Below are 20,549 nucleotides of genomic sequence, written 5' to 3' on the forward strand. Positions count from 1 at the left end.
TGTGATCTTTCCCTTGCACTTGAGGTCAGTGGGTACTGAAACCATCAACTGATCTTCTGTGACATTGCCCAGCGATGCAGAGGAAAAGCTGCTCTTTCTGATCACCCTTCCCATCTCTCTGTGTGCATGTCTTCGTCACTCCTTTGAGGATACTGGGGACGAAGGTGAGAGAAGAAATCTGAAATCAATGGGTTAAAAAGCGTCAGCAGTTCCTCGTGTCTCGTTAAATTAATGGAGCTGCCTACACGTGATGAAGAGTGAAGGACTCAATTTTCCTCAACCCAGAGAGCGTGACATTAATCCATTAGCCAAATCATTTTGTAGCTTTAGAAACACAAGCTTTCCACTGTATCTTAGTAGACGTGACAATAATAAATCAATATCATTAGTCTATTCAGATGCCAAATATATTTTAGTTTAGAGATACAGCGCGGAAACAATCCCTTTAGGCCCACTGGATCCGCGCCGACCAGCGATCCCTGCACACTAACACTATCCTATACCCACTCGGGACAATTTTTTATTTATTTTTTACATTTACCAAGCCAATTAACCTACATACCTTTATGTCTTTGGAGTGTGGGAGGAAACCAAAGATCTTGGAGAAAACCCACGCAGGTCACGGGGAGAACGTACAAACTCTGTACCGACAGCACCCGTGGTCAGGATCTAACCCGGGTCTCCAGCGCTGCATTCGCTTCAACTCTACCGCAGTGTCACCGATATTGTTGTATACTTCCGGCATTTGTTTAAATTTATTTTTTTTTCCATTTTTTCCCTTGCATTTATTTTTGTCCTGGCCTTTCCCATTTTGAACTCTCCACACCTTGTGTCTTGTTTCCAGGAGCCCCGGTCGAAGGGGCCGGGCGCGCGCCAGGACTCCCCAGGCTTTCTGTCCTACAACAGCTCCAAGCTGCTGGCCAAGAACCGGCAGACCTTCCTGCTGCAGACGACCAAGCTGACCCGCATCGCCCGGCGGCTCTGCGACGACATCCTGCGGCCGCAGCGGGCAGCTCGGCGCCCCTACATCCCCGTCAACGTCGGTGCCATCAAGACCGAGTGTAAGTGGGGCTTGTTATCACCCAGAGAGTTGTGAATCTGTGGAATTCTCTGCCTCAGAAGGCAGTGGACGCCAATTCACTGGGTGTTTTCAAGAGAGAGTTAGATTTAGCTCATGAGGCTAACGGAATCAAGAGCTATGGGGAAAAACCCAGAACGGGGTATTGATTGTGGATGATTAGCCATGATCACATTGAATGGCGGTGCTGGCTTAAAGGGCTGAATGGCCTACTCCTGCACCTATTTTCTATGTTACGATGTTATTGGACGGCTGCATTCACCCACTGCAGCCTTGCCTCCTCCATAGCCAGAAATCTTTTGCATCTTTAAGGTGCTGGTCAGGCCGCATTTGGAGTATTGTGAGCAGTTTTGGGCCCCATATCTGAGGAAGGATGTGCTTGCTCTGAAGAGGGTCCAGAGGAGATTTACGAGAATGATCCCAGGAATAGAGTGGATGTGGAGAGGATGTTTCCACTAGTGGGAGAGTCTGATGGGGTTGAGAGGGAGAGATAGATCACCCATGATTGAATGGTGGAGCAGACTTGGTGGGCCGAATGGCCTAATTCTGCTCCCATCACTTATGACCTGGTGACATCATCACCGCACAGGAAGTCACAATGCAGCTCTCTGGGGCTTTGGTTAGGCTGCATCTGGAGTGTTGCGTGCAGTTCTGGTCGTCCCCATTACAGGAAGGATGTGGAGGCTTTAAGAGGGTGTAGAGGAGGTTTACCAGAACGCTGCCTGGATTATGGGGTTATAGCTACAGGGAGAGGTTGGATATGCTTGGATTGTTTTCTCTGGAACGCCAGAGGTTGAGGGAAAGCCTGATAGAAATGTATAAAATTACAAGAGACATAGATTGGGTAGATAGAACTTTTTTTCCTAGAATTAAATATCAAATAGAGGGCTTAAGGGGGATGTGCAGGGCATGTTTTTTGCAGCGTGATGGGGGCCTGGAACGTGCTGCCAGGAGCAGTGCTGGAGGCAGGTACGAGAGTGGCGTTTAGGAGGCTTTTAGATAGGCACATGGATATGCAGGGGATGGAGGGATATGGGCCACACGCAGGCAGAGGAGATCAGTTGATGCAGGGGATATGCAGGGGATGGAGGGATATGCAGGGGATGGAGGGATATAGGCCACACGCAGGCAGAGGAGATCAGTTGATGCAGGGGATATGCAGGGGATGGAGGGATATGCAGGGGATGGAGGGATATAGGCCACACGCAGGCAGAGGAGATCAGTTTATACAGGGGATATGCAGGGGATGGAGGGATATGCAGGGGATGGAGGGATATGCAGAGGATGGAGGGATATGCAGGGGATGGAGGGATATGGGCCACACGCAGGCAGAGGAGATCAGTTTATGCAGGGGATATGCAGGGGATGGAGGGATATGGAGGGGATGGAGGGATATGCAGGGGATGGAGGGATATGCAGGGGATGGAGGGATATGCAGGGGATGGAGGGATATGGGCCATACGCAGGCAGAGGAGATCAGTTTAACTTGGCATCATGTTCGGCGCGGACGTTGTGAGCCGAAGGGCGTGTTCCTGTGCTGTACTGTTCTACGTTGTTGAGAGAGTGGGAGGAATGTGCAACTTACTCCCACATTGAGCGTCTAGAATGAACATAAGAAGGGAAGCTGGATACGTAAAGGGGACAAAAATAGGATGCGAGGGTGGGAAAGGGCGAGTGCAGCTACACTAGTCCCACCTGCCTGCGTCGGTCCATAATCCCTCCAAACCTGTCCTATCCATGTACATGTCTAACTGCTTCTTAAACCTTGGGGTAGTCCCAGCCTCAACTACCTCCTGTGGCAGCTCGTTCAATATACCCAACAACCCCTGTATGAAAAAGTTGCCCCTCAGGTTTATATTACCACTTGCCCTTCTCACCTTTAACTTGTGTCCTCCTGTTTTTGATTCCCCTACCCTGAGTAAAAGAGTTTGTGCCTTCACCCTGATCCCAATGTGTCCTGGCTGCTGGCCATTTCTGCCTCAGAAGCAGTTTTCTCCTCTCATTATTTTGAGAGGTTAAGTGGGCTGGGTCTCCATTCCTTGGAGCGCAGGAGGATGAGGGGTGATCTTATAGAGGTGTATAAAAATCATGTGAGGTATAGATCAGGTAGACGCACAGAGTCTCTTGCCCAGAGTACAGGAATCTGGGACAAGAAGACATAGGTTCATGGTGAAGGGGAAAAGATTTAATAGGAATCTGAGGGGTAACTTTTTCACACAAAGGGTGGAGGGTGTACGGAACGAGCTGCCAGAGGAGGTAGTTGTGGCAGGGACTATTCCAACGTTTAAGAAGCAGTTAGAGAGGTACATGGATAGGACAGGTTTGGAGGGATATTGTCCAGGGGCAGGTAGGTGGGACTAGTGTAGCTGGCCGGCTTGGGCAAGTTGGGCCGAAGGGCCTGTTTCCACACTGTGTCACTCTATGACTCTATTTATGGGTTTTAGACACCTCCATTAAATCTCACCTAAATCCTCTTGACCACCCAAACTTTTCAAGTCTCAAAACTTTAACTGAAGCTCCTAACCCTCTGACCGTCGGGGTCCTGTGGTGTGAGAACAGGTCATCCTAGCCCCATTGAGCCTGCTCTTCCATTCAAGAAGGTCATGGCTGATCATCTGCTTAATCGCCACTTCCTGGTCTTAACCTCAGACCTATTCTCAGCAGTCCAAGGCCACTTGTGATATTTGCACAGAAGCAATGATCAGATAAACTGGAACAGTGACTGGAAGGGAGATAAACAGGGGAATGCATAGTTTGGTCAATAATCAGGACCCATGGATGCAAGATAATTGCAAGATGAATTAGAGGACAGAGGGGGAAAATGAGAGTCTGGAACTCCGTCGGGGGGGAGGGGGGGGGGAGGAGAGTTACCACTCCTCGTGATATTTCAGAAGTACTTGGACAGGTGCTTGTAGACCTGTGATCTGCAGGTAGCTACAGGTAAGCTGGGCAACTTTTCACCTGCCACAGTGGACCTACGTGGCTGCTTACACAATCCAATCCAAAAAAAGAGGGAAGTTTGCTCTGAACATAGCATAACTGGGCTCTCTCTGCCCTCTAGAGGCAATTACATGCTCATAGTTAAGATTTATGTTTTTAAAGAATTTATTTCTCAAGGTAGAACAGTACAGGAACAGGACCTTCGACTAGTGTTGCCAACTTCCTCACTCCCAATTACGGGACAAAGGGTGACGTCGCCGCCCCACGTGACCTCACCCAGCCAGCGGCCACGTGCTCCCGCTCCACCAATGGCGGCCGCCAATGGTGGAACGGGAGCACATGGCTGCTGGCTTGGGTGAGGTCACGTGGGGCGATGATGTCACCCTTTGTCCCGTATTTGGGAGTGAGGAAGTTGGCAACCCTATTAATATGGGACAAACTAATTTAGCCCAAAATACAGGATGTCCCGGCTAATACGGGACAGTTGGCAACCCTTCGGCCCACAATGAGCATGATGCCAAATTAAACTAATCTGCCTTCGCGTGATCCATATCCCTCCATTTCCTGCACTTCCTCATGCCTGTCCAAAGGCGTCAAAAGCCACTATGGTATCTGCCTCCACCATCACTCTCGGCAGTACGTTACAGGCACCTTTGTGTAAAAATAAAACTTGCCCTGCTCATCTCCGTTAAACTTTGTCCATCTCACCTAAAAGCTTTGTCCTCTAGTATTTAATCCACCCTGGGGAGAAAGCTTCTGACTGTCTATCTTTTCCATGCCTCTCATAATTTTATACACTTCTATCAGGCTTGTTTAGAACCACAGTCAGTTTATTTATTGTCATGTATGCAGCAATTATAGTGAAATGCCTGTTGTGCAAAAGCACATTCGATCTTCTTCTGGAACAGCATGCAGAGTGTTGCCACATTCCCGTGCCGTTTTGCAACTTCCCAGTCTCTGGAAAGTCCACATTTTCCCCAAGGAGATGTGCAATGTCTTGTAATCACACATGAAGACCCGGTGCCGTGGCGACGCTGGATCGATGCAGTAGGGGTCAGCCTGGCCCAGCGCCATGCTGTCGGATCCTTCCACCGCCACCCCGTGCTGGCGAACTAGCCAGCCTGTCTCCCAGGAGCACTTGCAATTAGGTTCACGGTCGGTCTGCAGTCTGCACTTCTAGCCATGTTAGATTCATGTCGTTTGGTGCCCAATGCACAGAGATCGGTCAGTTTCTGCTCTGAGATTTCACGGCCCTCTCCTGTTCTTGTTTTCCACACAGGTGCTGTCCGACTCCCGAAAGCAGCAACCAAACCACTCAGGATCCGGCCCACTCCTCGGCCGACGCTAGCCAACATCATGAAGGAGTTGGGCGAGTTAGGTAGGTTTAAACTACAGAGGAGAGAGAGAGCTTGCCCCGTTCCCAGCAGCCGGGAGAGCAAACCAGGTGACAGCCTGCAGCCAAGACGTGGCCCCCGCCACAATCAATCTAGATGCAGGAGGGACTTTGGTGTTCGACCAAAGGGGTGGTGCATGCTTCAGATGGGGAGAGGGCCAAGCCCAGTGAACCGAGCACAGCACAGTGTCGGAAATAAAATCCTCGCGCGTCTGTTGGACGGAGCAAGGGAATGCTCCGTTTCACATGCTGAAGTTTAGTTTAAGATAGAGACAAAATGCTGGAGTAACTCAGTGGGACAAGCAGCATGTCTGAAGACAAGGTATCAGTGACGTTTCGGGTCGAGACCTTCATCAGTTAGTTTAGTTTAGTTTAGTGATACAGTGTGGAAACAGGCCCTTGGCCCACCGAGTCCATGCCGACCTACAATCACTCGTTCACTAGTTCTACTCGACACACTAGGGACAATTTACAGAAGCCAATTAACCTACAAACCTGCACATCTATTTGGAATGTGGGAGGAAACCGGAGCATCCGGAGGAAACCCACGCAGTCACGTGTTAGGCTAAAGGTTTTCCCGCGCTTTGTTGTGTTTCACGCCGAGTACGTTTGATCCGCAGCGGCACGAGGCCTGATGAAGCCAAGGATCCTGAAAGGGGGCGAGGCAAACCGAACTCTGCTAAACATCAACCGTGGAACAGTGTCCTTGCTGGGGAAACGCACCTTCAACAAACAGAACGGGGTTCAGGGTAAGTTGTGAATGTGGGTCCGTGAACATAGAGCAGCACGGCACAAGAACAGGCCCTTCGGCCCACAGCGTTGGGGCTAAGCATGATGCCGACCAGAGATAGACACAAAATGCTGGAGTACAGCCGGACAGGCAGCATCTCTGGAGAGAAGGAATGGGTGACGTTTCAGCTCGAGATCCTTACATTACCCATTCCTTCTCTCCAGAGTTGCTGCCTGTCCCGCTGAGTTACTCCAGCATTTTGTGTCTATCTTTGGTTTAAACCAGCATCTGCAGTTCCTTCCAACACACGATGCCGACCACCTCTTATCTGGCTTCACAAGATCCACCTCCCTCCAATCCCTGCATATCCATGTGCCTATGCGAAAGTCTCTTAAACCCCACTCTCCACCACCACCCCGGCAGCGCATTCCAGGCACCCACTACCCTCTGTGTAAAAAAAACAACTTGCCTTACACTTCTCCCTTAAACTTTGCCCCTCTCACCTTAAAGCAGTACACATGACAATTAAACACTCTTGTCACCATTCAGACAGTGTGCTTCTTTTCTGTTTTTACAACCAATATGGGAAGTTTCACATTTTCTGCCTGCATTCCACTTGGCAGGTCTGTTCAGAATGTATCAGACATTAATCTGAAGATACATGCGGGGCGGTTTTGCCTGTTCAGCTTTCACGGTTGATCTATTTTTCTAACAACGCTGATTTCCTTTTTCTTGTTTTTTTCCCTTTGCAGGAGCACCAAGTCCTGTTCATATAAGACAGATGGTGAGTGTGACAACTGTACATGTAACTGCACAATGTTCTCTGACACCTTTGTACACTGACCTGGAAAACAACCTGGTAGCAGGATGATAGGAAGTAGATGATGAATCAAGTCTCGCCCCCTCAGTATCACAACTCCCACGGGTTTCTGACGATGAACTCTTTAACGCGGTGCAGTTCCCATGCATTGCTGAGCCTGTGACAGTGCAAGCGATTCAATGGAGTTATTGAGTGTGGGGGAGATGGGAAAGTTCAACGCCCAGCCCTGTCCCAAGCTATCCCTTCACCCAACACCCTGTTGCCTGGCCGGTCCAGCCCCATTACACTGTCCTTCAGTGCAGCTCGGTGACACTACAGATGCTCCCCGCCTTCAACTTACCATAGTTCGACTTTGCGATGGTGCAAACGGCAGCGAGCCGCCGCTCGCTTCCGGCCACGCGATCACGTGTATTCAATGCATTTCGACTTACGATATTTTCAGTTTATGATAGATTTCTCGGAACGGAACCCCATCGGAGGTTGAGGAGCACCTGTACATTGAGTGGTGACCTCAACGTTCGAGAGTAAACAATCCATGTTAAAATTCAATCTGACCGACCTTCCCACTCATTCAACTTGAACAAAACTCCTGGTGATTCTGAACCCTTGTGCTAGTCGCCGCTTCTCCATGTGCACTCTGGAGGACAAGCCAAGCCTTGTCAGTGTGTCCACACAACTGTCGTAGTGTTTTACACGCACCTGCATTCACCTCAAATTCCTTGTGTACAATGCAGAGGGGGAGTGGAGGGGCAGGCAGTTCCTGAGAGATTTGTGGCTTCCCGGCCAACATGTGTAACCCTCAGCCCAGTTGGAAAAAGATTGTCAAATGCGATCTAATTAACACAGAAGCAGCAATTCTTGTCGGTGCCTTTACAGTAATTGATTGAAGAGAGATAAAATGTAGGAACTGCAGATGCTGGTTTACAAAAAAGGATAAAATGCTGGAGTACCTCAGCAGCTCGGGCAGCTGTCCAGTGGGTCTCTTCCAGCTTTCTGTCCCCACTCCCACCCCCCCCACAATCAGTCTCAAGAAGAGTTCCAATGCCATAGAAGACTGTGAAAGCCAAGTCAATTGATATTTTTAAGGCAGAGATTGATAGATTCTTGATTAGTACGGGTGTCAGGGGTTATGGAGAGAAGGCAGGAGAACGGGGTTAGGAGGGCGAGATAGATCAGCCTTGATTGAATGGCGGAGTAGACTTGATGGGCCAAATGGCCTAATTCTGCTCCTCCAATAACTTAATGAAAATTAATTTATGATCCAAAACATCACCTATTCATGTTCTACACAGATGCTGCCTGACCCGCTGAGTTACTCCAGCACTTTGTGTCTTTTTATTGAAGAGAGGTCCTGTTAACAGTGCTGGAATAACTCAGCGGGTCAGGCAGCATCTGTGTAGAACATGATTGGGTGCTTCATGTTCTGCAGCTGAAGTGAGCTGGTGCTTTCATAAAGGATCAAAGCTCCGCAGCTGTCAGTGCACCACGTTCACACCGTGTAACTTCAGGCGCAACTCGATTCTCACTTGACGGAAAATGTTTCCGCCCTGCCTTGTATCTGGTTTCGCGGTTGCTGAGTGCACAGGTGGTGTGCATGCATGCAGCCGCTCACAGTGTGGTGTGGTTGCAACCTGATAGTCTACGCTACCGTGCGGAGGGGTGCGGGCTTGTTGCCTGTCTCCAACCGCGGTCCTTGCAAACGGGGCTCCTGTTACAGTTTACAGATACAGCACGGAAACAGGCCCTATCACCCCTCCGGGTCCGCGCCGACCAGCGATCCCCGCACATTAACACTATCCCCAGTAGAGACAATTTTTAAAAACATTTATACCAAGCCAATTAACCTACAAACCTGTACATCTTTGGAGTGTGGGAGGAAACCGAAGATCTCGGAGGAAACCCACCCAGGTCACGGGGAGAATGTACAAAGGCAGGCAGCATCTGTGGAGAACATGGATAGGTGACGTTTCAGAGTGCTGAAGTAACTCAGCAGGTCAGGCAGCATCTGTGGAGAACATGGATAGGTGACGTTTCACAGAGTGCTGGAGTAACTCAGCGGGTCAGGCAGCACCTCTGGAGAACACGGATAGGTGACATTTTGGGTCAGTACCCTTCTTCAGTGTGAACCTTTGTATAAACCAGAATCTGCAGTTATTTGTTTTTACATTAAATTAATGTGAACGGGTGATCGCTAGTTGGCGTGGACCGGGGCCTGTTTCCACATTATATCTTCATTCAGCCTTCATTCTCTACTCCAGCTCTGCTCCCGTGCTGGCACTGTTAGCTCATCGAGCTTTGATTCAATTGTGGAGGCTTGGCCTCACTGCCCCACGCGTGCACTCCCTGTCCCTGCCCTGGCAGTGTTGGACAAGACTGTGCAGAGTGGGATTCATACAATAATACAAGCCTTAAAATAAAACCAAATCGGTACATTTTATTAAAGACAGAGAATCGTAAATAACAGTGCTCGCAGTAGAAGGTCAGCATTGTGGACATGGCGTTCGTAGCTAGATGGGTCAGCGTGGGTTTCACCGGTACCTCTACATGAGAAGGTATTGGCCTTTAAGGGGATGGAGTTCAGATTTGCCAAATTTACCTGGACTCCAGGGGGTACATTACACAGAGATTCCGCAGACTTTAAGGGAACTGATACAGGAAATGAGCAACTATTTCTACCTGTCGGGGAATCTGGCACGGGGACTCTGAAAATTCGAGCCGGAGTTTCATGAATGAAGCTAGAAAACAATTGCTCCCCTGCTTTGCTGCGCTCCGCATTCTCCCACGTGTCTTTTCCTGCTGGATTAGATCCTGTAACAAGACCCAGTGTAGACCTGGGAGCATTATTTAATCGCCAGTCAATGGAGTTCACACGCTTTTCCTTTCCCCTTTGTTGGCCTAATCGCTGTCCTAGTTCTGGGATATCTCGGCCTGGTTTTATCCGATTCACTTTGTGTTGAACAATCTGGACAAAATGCCACTTTTATCTGTCCTAATGTGATGCATGGCGTTAACCCTCTTGTCCAAACACAGTAAGGGTGAGGCTGGGCATAGGAAGGAACTGCAGATGCTGGTTTACACCGAAGATGGACACAAAATGCTGGAGTAACTCAGCAGGACAGGCAGCATCTCTGGAGAGAAGGAATGGGTGAGACCTTCAGACTTGGGCGTCTTCAGGCTTGACGTTTCGGGTTGAGACCTTCAGACTTGACTTTTCGGGTTGAGACCCTTTTTCAGAAGAAGAAGTCTGAAGAAGGGTCTCGACACGAAACGTCACCCTTTCCTTCTCTCCAGAGATCCTGCCTGTCCCACTGAGTTACTCCAGCATCTTGTGTCTGTAGACTGGGCATGCAATTCCCTGTGAGGTGTTACTCTTGATTGGGGAGTCCTGCCACACGCTAGAGGGAATGAAGCAAACCATTGGCGTGTGGTGCAGGGCGCCTTCCAGCCAGCTCACTCCGCTCACCATGACCCTGTACGTAGTCTCGATAATCTGTCCCTTTCGAGGTGGCGAGATGAGGAAAGTCTAATGGCGGTGAAATGGCTTGTGATTGTTGCAGACTGCTAGCCCCCACTTGTCCAGCAACAGACCCTTCTCTTCGGGGATGAAGACAGACCAAGTTAGCACTGAGGCACCATTCAAGCGGCAAAAATTGAACCCTGGAGATGCCCCCGACCCGATTGTCTTCGTGGCAACAGACCGTACCAGGTGTGTACCATGAGATTGAAGGGGTGGGCCGGGGGAGGGGGGTGGAGATGGCGACAGATAGATGGGAAGGAGTGCAAAGATCCTCGGCTTCCTTGAACCAGTCAACTGAGAGTGGGGGGGGGGGGTTGGGGGGGGGCGGCAATGGGAAAGAAAAGGAGGTGGGACATTGTCTCAGAGCAGGCCAAAGAAAACTGGATTCACTGCTAATGATCTTCCGACCAGCGGGGTTTGAAGTCGAAGTTGCTGCTTGGGTATAAATAATCTCCAGAGTCATAGAGCACCAAAACAGGCCCTTCGGCTCAACTTGCCCACGCTGACCAGGATGCCCCATCTACGCTACTCCCACCTGCCCACATGTGGCCCATATCCCTCTAAACTGTTCCTATCCATGTACCTGTCCAAGAGTCTTTTAATTGTAATTGTACCTGCCTCAACTACCTCCTCTGGCAGTTTGGACAACCCCATATCTGAGGAGGGATGTGCTGGCAGAGGAGGTCTACAAGAATGATCCTGGGGGTTGCTTGGGTTAACGTATGATGAGCGTTTGTCGGCACTGGGCCTGGACTCGCTGGAGTTTAGGCGCATGAGGGGGGTCTCATTGGAACGTACTGAATAGTGAGCGGCCTGGATAGAGTGGATGTGGAGAGGATGTTTCCACTAGTGGGACAGTCTAGGACCAGAGGGCACAGCCTCAGAATAAAAGGACGTTCCTTTAGAAAGGCGACGAGGAGGAATTTCTTTAGTCAGAGGGTGGTGAATCTCTGGAATTCATTGCCACAGACTTTGTCCCTGGAACTGGTGCGCTACAATGCTGAGAACTATATTCTGCACTCTGTATCTCCCCCTTTGCTCTACCTGTTGTACTTGAGTTTGACTTGATTGTATTTATGTGTAGTATTATCTCATCAGTTTGGATAGCATGCAAAACAAAGCTTTTCACTGTGCCTGGGTAGACATGACAATAATAAAACTGAACCTGAACCAGAGCTGAGGGCTGCTCGCTCGGTGTCAGCACACCAGTCGACAGCACTAGTGTGATTCTGGTCCTCTCCCGCCTCCAGTTGGTCGCTAGCCGGCACTGCACTGTCATTAGCTTGTGGGCAGAGTTTGCAGAGGCACCTGTGTACCTCCGCGTGGGCGCGAACTGGCATCATCACATCGTCTGCGGCCTCGCCCGCGTGGCATTCAACCAGTTTCATGGGTTTGCTCGATCCTCCTTCTTTTAGTTTAAAGATACAGCGTGGAAACAGGCCCTTCGGCCCGCCGAGTCCGCGCTGACCAGTGATCCCCGCACACTAACACTATCCTACACACACTAGGGACAATTTACACATACACCAAGCCAATTCACCTACATACCTGTACATCTTTGGAGTGTGGGAGGAAACCAAAGATCTCAGAGAAAACCCACGCAGCTCACAGGGAGAACGTACAAACTCCGTACCGACAGCACCCGTAGTCGGGATTGAACCTGGGTCTCTGACGCTGCAAGCGCTGTAAGGCGGCAACTCTACCGCTGCGCCACCATGGCCGCCTGCTTTCTGCTTTCCTTTCGTTAAAGTTTCTCTTTGTGTCACACATTGTGTTTTGGACGATGGTGGAGTGTGAGACTCTCTTCCATCACCCCCCATCCACCGCCCTTGACCCTGCCCACAACTTTGTCTCGCGTGCTATCCGGGCAGATCGTAACATGCATGAGCACAGCAGGCTGTGCAAAATAGAAGGCAGAGTGCAGAATGTAATGTGAAAGTTGTAGAGAAAGTGCGTAACAAAACAAAGTGCAAGGGCCACAAGGAGGTAGAGTGGAAGATGGGGACTTGTTCTCTAGCACGAGAGGTGATGTGGGGGTGTGATAGAGCAATACGGAGCGGGGTAGGGCCAGCGTACCCCACACCCACGCGCTCTCTGTCCCGCTGGTGAATGAATGTCCCTCTCTCCTGTTTTGCAGGGCGATCCGGAAAGCTCTGAGCAGTCGGAGATGAGGAGGGCGGCACGCAGACCGTGTATGCAAGTTAACGTGAAATCCTCAGTCTCCAGTTGCCCAGCGGTCCTGGCAGAGCCCCATAGTCCTGGAGGACTGAACACCGACCGCCGTGTACATGCGTGCACAAGCACACTCTCGCTCCCCCCCCACCCCCCCACTAGACACACACCCAGTCACACAGCCAGCACTGATTCACATCCTTGCACCTCAAACACACGCACACACCCAGACACACCAGCCAGCACTGATTCACATCCTTGCACCCCTCTCACATGCACGCACTCACACGCACACACAGATTCATGAGCATCTTGGCACATCACTCGTACACGTACGTTCTCACTCATTTACTCACTTTCTCTCACATATGCACACACTCGCACTTCCACACAAATATTATTTTCTCCCACACTCCTTCACTCACGCTTTCTCTCACACACCCTCTCTCATTCACTCTCTCTTGCTCTCACACATTCACCCACACACGCATACACTGACATTCTCCCTCTCACACGCACGCTCTTACACTCATCCTCTCTCTCACATGCTCACACTCTCTCTCCCTCTCTCTCTCTCTCTCTCTCTCTCTCTCTCTCTCTCTCTCTCATACACACACTCACCCCTCTCACACCTCGCTCTCTCTCACATGCACACTCACACTCCCCTCTCTCGAACTCCTTGCTCTCTCAGGCACACTGACTCTCTCACACTCCGACACTCGCTCTCACACACACACTAACACTCTTTCTCTCATTCCTCTCTCTCTCTCACACACACACACACACACTGACACTTTCTCTCACACTCTTCTCACACACGCACCCCGGCACTCTTTCTCTCACACTCTCCTCTCTCACACACACACACGCGCACTGACACTTTCTCACACTCCTCGCTCTCCGTCTCGCACATGCTCACACACTGACACTCTTTCTCTCACACACACGCACACACACTCTTTCTCTCACACTCCCCCTTTCCAAGTCTTCAGGGATTAGGGCAGCGAGGGCTGGCAGGCAGGCAGGCTGCTGTGGTGTCGGGGACAGTGAGTGTGGGGCAGCACTCACGGCCTGCTCCTCCCGTAGCCAGCGTTGCTGAATGCACCCGCGTGTAAAGCAATGTACAGAAATCATAGCGTCTGATTCACGCCTCTTTTTTAATTATTTTATTGTTTGTTCGGCTCCACAGCCTCCCCCGTCCCCTTTCCGCTTTTTACCCCTCCAGGGTGTAACTGTAAACCTTTAATAATGAATTTCTGAATGATTGTGTTTTGGAAGAACTTGCAATGAGTCTTTTTTAAAAAAAACAAAAATAACATGAGTTGAACGGTAGAAGTGCTGACAGGTTTGATATCAGGTTATTGATACGTGGTGATAATATTTTGTTGTGCTTTTTATTTCCTTTCTGCTTTTTTAAAACTCCCAGCTTGTCCCGGCCACTGGAGAGAAAGCCCCCGGTGTGCCGGGCAGACCCAGGGTGGACCTGCGCGTTTTTGACCGAGCCTGTCTGGAAATTTTTAGAGACAAATCCAGACATGGAAACCATTTTTGTAAAAAAAAAGCAATTAAAGTTTTTTTTTCCACTCTGGCTGTGATGCGGAACTGTTCATTTACGTTGACATATTAAATACTTAAGGGATTGGATGCAGGAAAAATGTTCCCCATGTTGGGGGAGTCCAGAACCAGGGGTCACACAGTTTAAGAATAAGGGGTCAGCCATTTAGAACTGAGATGAGGAAAAACCTCTTCACCCAGAGAGTTGTGCATCTGTGGAATTCTCTGCCACAGAAGGCAGTGGAGGCCGTTTCACAGGCTGTTTTCAAGAGGGAGTTAGATAGCTCTGATGGCTAACGGAATCAAGGGATATGGGGAGAAAGCAGTAACGGGGTACTGCTTTTGGATGATCAGCCATGATCATATTGAATGGCTCGAGTGACCTATTTTCAATGTTTCTATGTTTCCCTCTCTCTCCATTCCTCCCTCATCCAAGTCGCACCAGCTTCTCATTTTCACCAACAAATAGCTAACAACGGCCTGTCTCCTTTATCATCGTTACTTTTTTTGCATATCTTTCATTCATTGTTCTATATCTCTCTGCATCTCCGTCTATATCTCTCGTTTCCCTTTCGCGTGACTTTCAGTCTGAAGAAGGGTCTCGACCCGAAACGTCACCTTTCCTTCTCACCAGAGATGCTGCCTGTCCCGCTGAGTTACTCCAGCTTTTTGTGTCTTATCTTCCGTCATAAAGAGGTCCGTCGTACGATGCGATACGATAGAACTTTATTCATCCCCAGAGGGAAATTCGTCTGCCAACAGTCAGGACACACAACAAGGTGCACGAAAACTTGGAATTAAAATTAAATTGAAAGTGAAAAGAAAAGAAAAAGAGAAGCGACTATAATCTGGCTGTTGTGTGCACTGCACGTTAACCGGAAAGAACAAACCGACAAACATGTGTAGGCTTATCCCCAGGGCAGAGGATTCTATTACTATAGTGCCCCCCTCCACCCCACACCGGGCCCCCCATTGTTCATCACGGTGCCCCCCCCGCGTTTACTGGTTTAGAAGGATGAGAGGGGATCTTATAGAGACGTATAAAATTATAAAAGGACTGGACAAACGAGATGCAGGAAAAATGTTCCCAATGTGTATTCACTGGAGTTTAGAAGGATGAGAGGGGATCTTATAGAAACGTATAAAATCATAAAAGGACTGGACAAGCTAGATGCAGGCATAATGTTCCCAATGTGTATTCACTGGAGTTTAGAAGGATGAGAGAGAGGGGGATCTTATAGGGATGTATAAAATTATAAAAGGATTGGACAAGCTAGATGCAGAAATAATGTTCCCAATGTTGGGGGAGTCCAGAACCAGGGGCCACAATCCAAGAATAAAGGGGAGGCCATTTAAAACTGAGGTGAGAGGAAACTTTTTCACCCTAGAATTCTGTGCCACAGAAGGCAATGGATTATTAGACAGAGTTCTAGGGGCTAGCGGAATCAGGGGATATGGAGAGAAGCAGGCACGGGTTACTGATTGTGGATGATCAGCCATGATCACAATGAATGGTGGTGCTGGCTTGAAGGGCCAAATGGCCTCGTGCACCTATTTTCTATGTGACTGTATTGAGTTTACTGTATTGTGGCTAATGTATGGGCATAGTTGGCAGATTGGTTAATAGATAGGAAATGGGTAGGTTATGTATAAAATTTATGTATAAATTCCTATAGATTGGGAAGCCCCGTTGTGTGCAGTTCTGGTCGCCCCCATTACAGGAAGGGTGTGGGGGCTTTGGAGAGGAGGCAGGGGAGGTTTACTAGAACGCTGCCTGGATCAGAGGCACAGATAGGGTAGACGATCAGAAACTTTCTCCCATGATGGAACCTGCTCCTCATGTTCCTATTAAATATTTCCACTCTCACCTTAAACCTATGTCCTTAGATTCTTGATTCCCCAGACTCTGTGCATTCACCCTATCTATTCCCCTCATGATCTGATACGCACGGTGGCACAGCGGTAGAGTTGCTGCTTTGCAGCGCTCACAGCGCCGGAGACCCGGGTTCCATCCCGACTACGGGTGCTGTCTGTACGGAGTTTGTACGTGCGTTCTCCCCGTGACCTGCCTGGGTTTTTTCCGAGACCTTCGGTTTCCTCCCACACTCCAAAGACGTACAGGTTTGTAGGTTAATTGGCTTGGTGGTGTATGTGTAAATTGTCCCCAGTGTGTGTAGGATAGTGTTAATGTGCGGGGATCACTGGTCGGTGCGGACTTGATGGGCCGAAGGACCTGTTTCCGCGCTGTATCTCTAAACTAAACTATAAGATCACCCCTCAGTTTCCTGCGCTGCAAGAAATAGAGCCCTATCCTGCTCAACCTCTCCCTGTAGCTCAGGCCTTCTAGTCCTTTCCAAGTCAAATTCCCAGGAAAGGCACACTGGGCACCGGCTATAATAGGATTGCCTTGATGTAATGGGTTGAATGGTCTCTCAGAGTACTGTCACACAGAGTTTTAACTACCTGGTGAAGCTCACTGTCAGTCAATGGCAATTGGCACCTAGTTTAATTTAGTTTATTGTCACGTGTACCGAGGTACAGTGAAAAGCTTTCGTTGCGTGCTAAACCAGTCAGCGGCAAGACTGTACATGATTACAATCGAGCCGCTCACATTGTGCAAATACATGATAAAGGGAATAACGTTTAGTGCAAGGTAAAGTGCAATTAAAGGTAGTCCGAGGGTCTCCAATGAGGTAGATGGGAGGTCAGGACCGCTCTCCAGTTGGTGAGAGGACGGTTCAGTTGCCTGATAACAGCCAGGAAGAAACTGTCCCTGAATCTGGAGGTGTGCGTTTTCACACTTCTGTACCTCTTGCCCGATGGGAGAGGGGAGAAGAGGGAGTGGCCGGGGTGAGACTGGTCCTTGATTATGCTGCTGGCCTTGCCGAGGCAGCGTGAGGTGTAGATGGAGTCAATGGAAGGGAGGTTGATTTGTGTGATGGTCTGGGCAACTGGCCTTGCCGAGGCAGTGTGAAGTGTACATGGAGTCAATGGAAGGGAGGTTGGTTTGTGTGATGGTCTGGGGACAATACCTGTACGGAGTTTGTACATTCTCCCCGTGACCACGTGGGTTTCCTCTGGGTGCTCAGGTTTCCTCCCACAGTCCAAAGTCTCACAGGTTTGTAGGTTCTTCGTCTTTCGTATATCAACTACAACAATCAAAAGTGGCAATTGGTGCTTCAGGGTACCGTAGTTGAAGCTTTGCTGCAAATGTTGCCAGTTCCGTAGAACTACCCAGGGTGGACGATGAGGACGTAAAGCAGCTCCCACCCCAGGTTTGTAGGTTAATTTGACCCCTTCAAATGTAAATATCGTGGTACTGTTATGACTAGGGTTGCCAACTGTCCCGTATTAGCCGGGACATCCCGTATTCTGGGCTAAATTGGTTTGTCCCGTAAGGGACCGCCCTTGTCCTGTAATTAGTAGGGTTGCCAACTTCCTCACTCCCAAATAAGGGACAAAGGGTGACGTCGCCGCCCCACGTGACCTCGCCCAGCCAGCGGCCACGTGCTCCCACTCCACCAATGGCAGCTGCCATTGGTGGAGCGGGAGCACGTGGCCGCTGGCTGGGCGAGGTCACGTGGGGCGCGGGGCGGCGATGTCACCCTTTGTCCCGTATTTGGGAGTGAGGAAGTTGGCAACCCTAGTTATGTCTCCTGTTTAACCCTTGCACCAGTGTGGTAGTGTTAAACGCTTAGTGCTTGCTGAACCTACGTGGTCTTATGACCATACAATCTGATCTGTATTTGCCTTCTGAATGAAGATTGGCCAGGCTTGGGAGAAGTTGAGGCAGCCATTTTGTTTTGCTCGGGAGCCATTTTGTGGTTTACCTGACGCTCCATCAGCATTTATTATGCCCTTTATTTTTGTATTTCTTCCCCCAGAGTTGGCAACATCTGTAGTTTAGGTCAAGCTATCATTTCTCACAAAGCTCCTGAGCTATAGGGAGAAGAAGAAGAAGAAGGGTGTCGACCCGAAACGTCATCCATTCCTTCTCACCTGAGATGCTGCCTGACCCGCTGAGTTACTCCAGCATTTTGTGATACCTTCGAGCTGTAGGGAGAGGTTGCGCAGGCTAGGGCTTTATTCCTTGGAGCACATGAGACCTCATATAGAAGTGTATAAAACGATGAGGGGAATAGATCGGATAAATGCACAGTCTTTTGCCTGGAGTCGGGGAATCAAGAACCAAAAGGCATAGGTTTTAGGTGAGAGAGGGGAAAGATTTAATAGGAACCTGAGGGGCAACATTTTCACTCGAGGGTGGTGTGTGTATGGAATTGAATTGAATAAATTTTATTAGCCAGGTATGTACACATACAAGGAATGTGCCTTGGTGCTTTGCTCGCAAGTAACAACATGACATACAGTAAACAATTAAGAATAAAGCATTATAATTTTACACATGTGAAGAATGAAATAAAATACCAGAGCAAAAGGAGGCTACAGACTTTTGGTTGTTGAGCAGAGCCACTGCTGATGGGAAAAAAAGCTGTTTTTATGCCTGGCTGTGGCTGCTTTGACAGCCCGGAGTTTATCTTCCAGAGGGAAGTGCTTCGAAGAGTTTGTGGCCAGGGTGAGAGGGGTCAGAGATGATCTTGCCCGCTCACTTCCTGGCCCTTGCAGTGTACAGTTCGTCGATGGGGGGGAAGGTTGCAGCCAACAACCTTCTTGGCTGGTCGAACGATGCGCTGCAGCCTCCGGATGTGGTGCTTGGTGGCTGAGCCAAACCAGACCGTGATGGAGAAGGTGAGGACAGACTCTATGATGGCAGTACAGAACTGGAATGAGCTGCCATGGGGGGTAGTTGAGGCAGGTTCTATAAACCACGTTTAAGTGACAGTTGGACCGGTACATGGATACGATACAATGGAACTTTATCCCTGGAGGAAAATTGATCTGCCAACAGTTATAAAAACACAAAATACATGAAACATGGAATTAAAGTGGTGAGTGGAAAGGCTTGGGGGATGTGCAAAGATTGGGGGGCAGGGGAGTCAATCGCAGTTAGGGTTGCCAACTGTCCCGTATTAGCCGGGACATCCCGTATTTTGGGCTAAATTGGTTTGTCTCGTACGGGACCGCCCTTGTCCCGTATTAGGCCCAGGGAGCGCTTTAGGCCCGGGAGGCGCTGTAGGCCCGGACACTGTAGATCCGGACAGTGTAGGTCCAGAGGCCCAGGCGCCATCTAACGGAGGTTGTGTAGCAACCTGCCACCCGGCCCGGGTGACCTCCATTGGTGGAGCGGGAGGTCGTGGCCGCTGGCTGGGTGAGGTCACGTGGGGCGCAGGGCGGAGACGTCACCTTGTCCCTTATTTTGGAGTGAGATAGTTGGCACCCCTAGTCTCAGTCTAGCCAACAACCGAAGGTAGAAAAGGATATAAGAAGGATATGGGCCAAATGCAGGCAAATGGCAAATCAACATGTGGATGGGACATGTTGGTTGCCATGTGTGTGTTGGGCCTGTTTCCATGCTGTATGACTCTATGAGTATTACCGGGCTCAATTTTTAATCAAGACACAGGGAACTGCAGATACTGGTTTACAACAAAAAAAACACCAAGTGCTGGAGTAACAGCATCTCTGGAGAACATGGACAGATAATGTTTTGTGAAGAAGGGTCCCGACCTGAAACGTCACCTATCCATGATCTCTGGAAATGCTGCCTGGCCCGCTGAGCTACACCAGCACTTTGTGTCCTATTTTTGTTCAATTTTTAATCTTCTGTTTGATATTCAGGAGTGCTCACTAAGAGTGTTGTTTTATTATAAATCACGCAGGGGTTAAAGTCGACAATAATCTGCCTTTTAAAAAAAAAAATTGCCAACCTATCTGTCATTTTTCAGCGTTGGAAGGATTTTTATTTTGAATCGAGGCTGTGTGTAAAATCAGTGCTCCAGGTGAGGCTCGAACTCACAACCTCGGCATTGCTCACTGCCTGCACTGCTCTATAAGTACCGCGCGCTAACCGATTACGCCACTGGAGCACGCAGGCTGCTGGGCCCTCCTGTACCTACATAGCAGCCACGAGGGGCCGAGTGGCCTTAGCCTGAGTTTAGACACAAGCAACTGCAGATGATGGTTTACTCAGGAAAGGCACAAAGTGCTGGAGCAACTCAGCGGGTCAGGCAGCATCTGTGGAGAACATGGATAGGTGACGTTTCACAGAGTGCTGGAGTAACTCAGCGGGTCAGGCAGCATCTCTAGAGAACATGGATAGGTGACGTTTCACAGAGTGCTGGAGTAACTCAGCGGGTCAGGCAGCATCTGTGGAGAACATGGATAGGTGACGTTTCACAGAGTGCTGGAGCAACTCAGCGGGTCAGGCAGCCATGCATAGGTGAG

The 20,549-nt window shown here is 49.5% G+C and overlaps 1 protein-coding gene and 1 non-coding gene across 4 annotated transcripts in view; one reads left to right on the forward strand and one right to left on the reverse strand.

Annotated features, from left to right (window-relative positions):
* Positions 1–14,238, forward strand: part of mta2 (metastasis associated 1 family, member 2) — a 69,142-nt gene extending 54,904 nt beyond the window's left edge. For 2 of the 3 annotated variants that reach the window (XM_078428245.1, XM_078428247.1), the window contains exons 14-18: positions 845–1,061; positions 5,298–5,396; positions 6,032–6,160; positions 6,894–6,925; positions 12,616–14,238. In XM_078428245.1, the coding sequence (XP_078284371.1) occupies positions 845–1,061; positions 5,298–5,396; positions 6,032–6,160; positions 6,894–6,925; positions 12,616–12,957 (819 nt within the window). In that variant the 3' untranslated portion in view covers positions 12,958–14,238. Of the gene's footprint in view, positions 1–844; positions 1,062–5,297; positions 5,397–6,031; positions 6,161–6,893; positions 6,926–10,518; positions 10,668–12,615 lie in introns of all 3 variants that reach the window. The other variant, XM_078428248.1, reaches the window with a different exon arrangement.
* A 5,858-nt stretch (positions 14,239–20,096) lies between these two features.
* trnai-uau (transfer RNA isoleucine (anticodon UAU)) lies at positions 20,097–20,191 on the reverse strand. Its single transcript has 2 exons — positions 20,154–20,191; positions 20,097–20,132 (listed from the first exon to the last, which is right to left on the reverse strand). It is a non-coding gene; the product is annotated as a tRNA-Ile (tRNA).
* Between the last annotated feature and the right edge of the window lie 358 nt (positions 20,192–20,549).

The sequence above is a fragment of the Rhinoraja longicauda genome, chromosome 34, assembly GCF_053455715.1.
Source record: "Rhinoraja longicauda isolate Sanriku21f chromosome 34, sRhiLon1.1, whole genome shotgun sequence".
Taxonomy (NCBI): domain Eukaryota; kingdom Metazoa; phylum Chordata; class Chondrichthyes; order Rajiformes; family Arhynchobatidae; genus Rhinoraja; species Rhinoraja longicauda.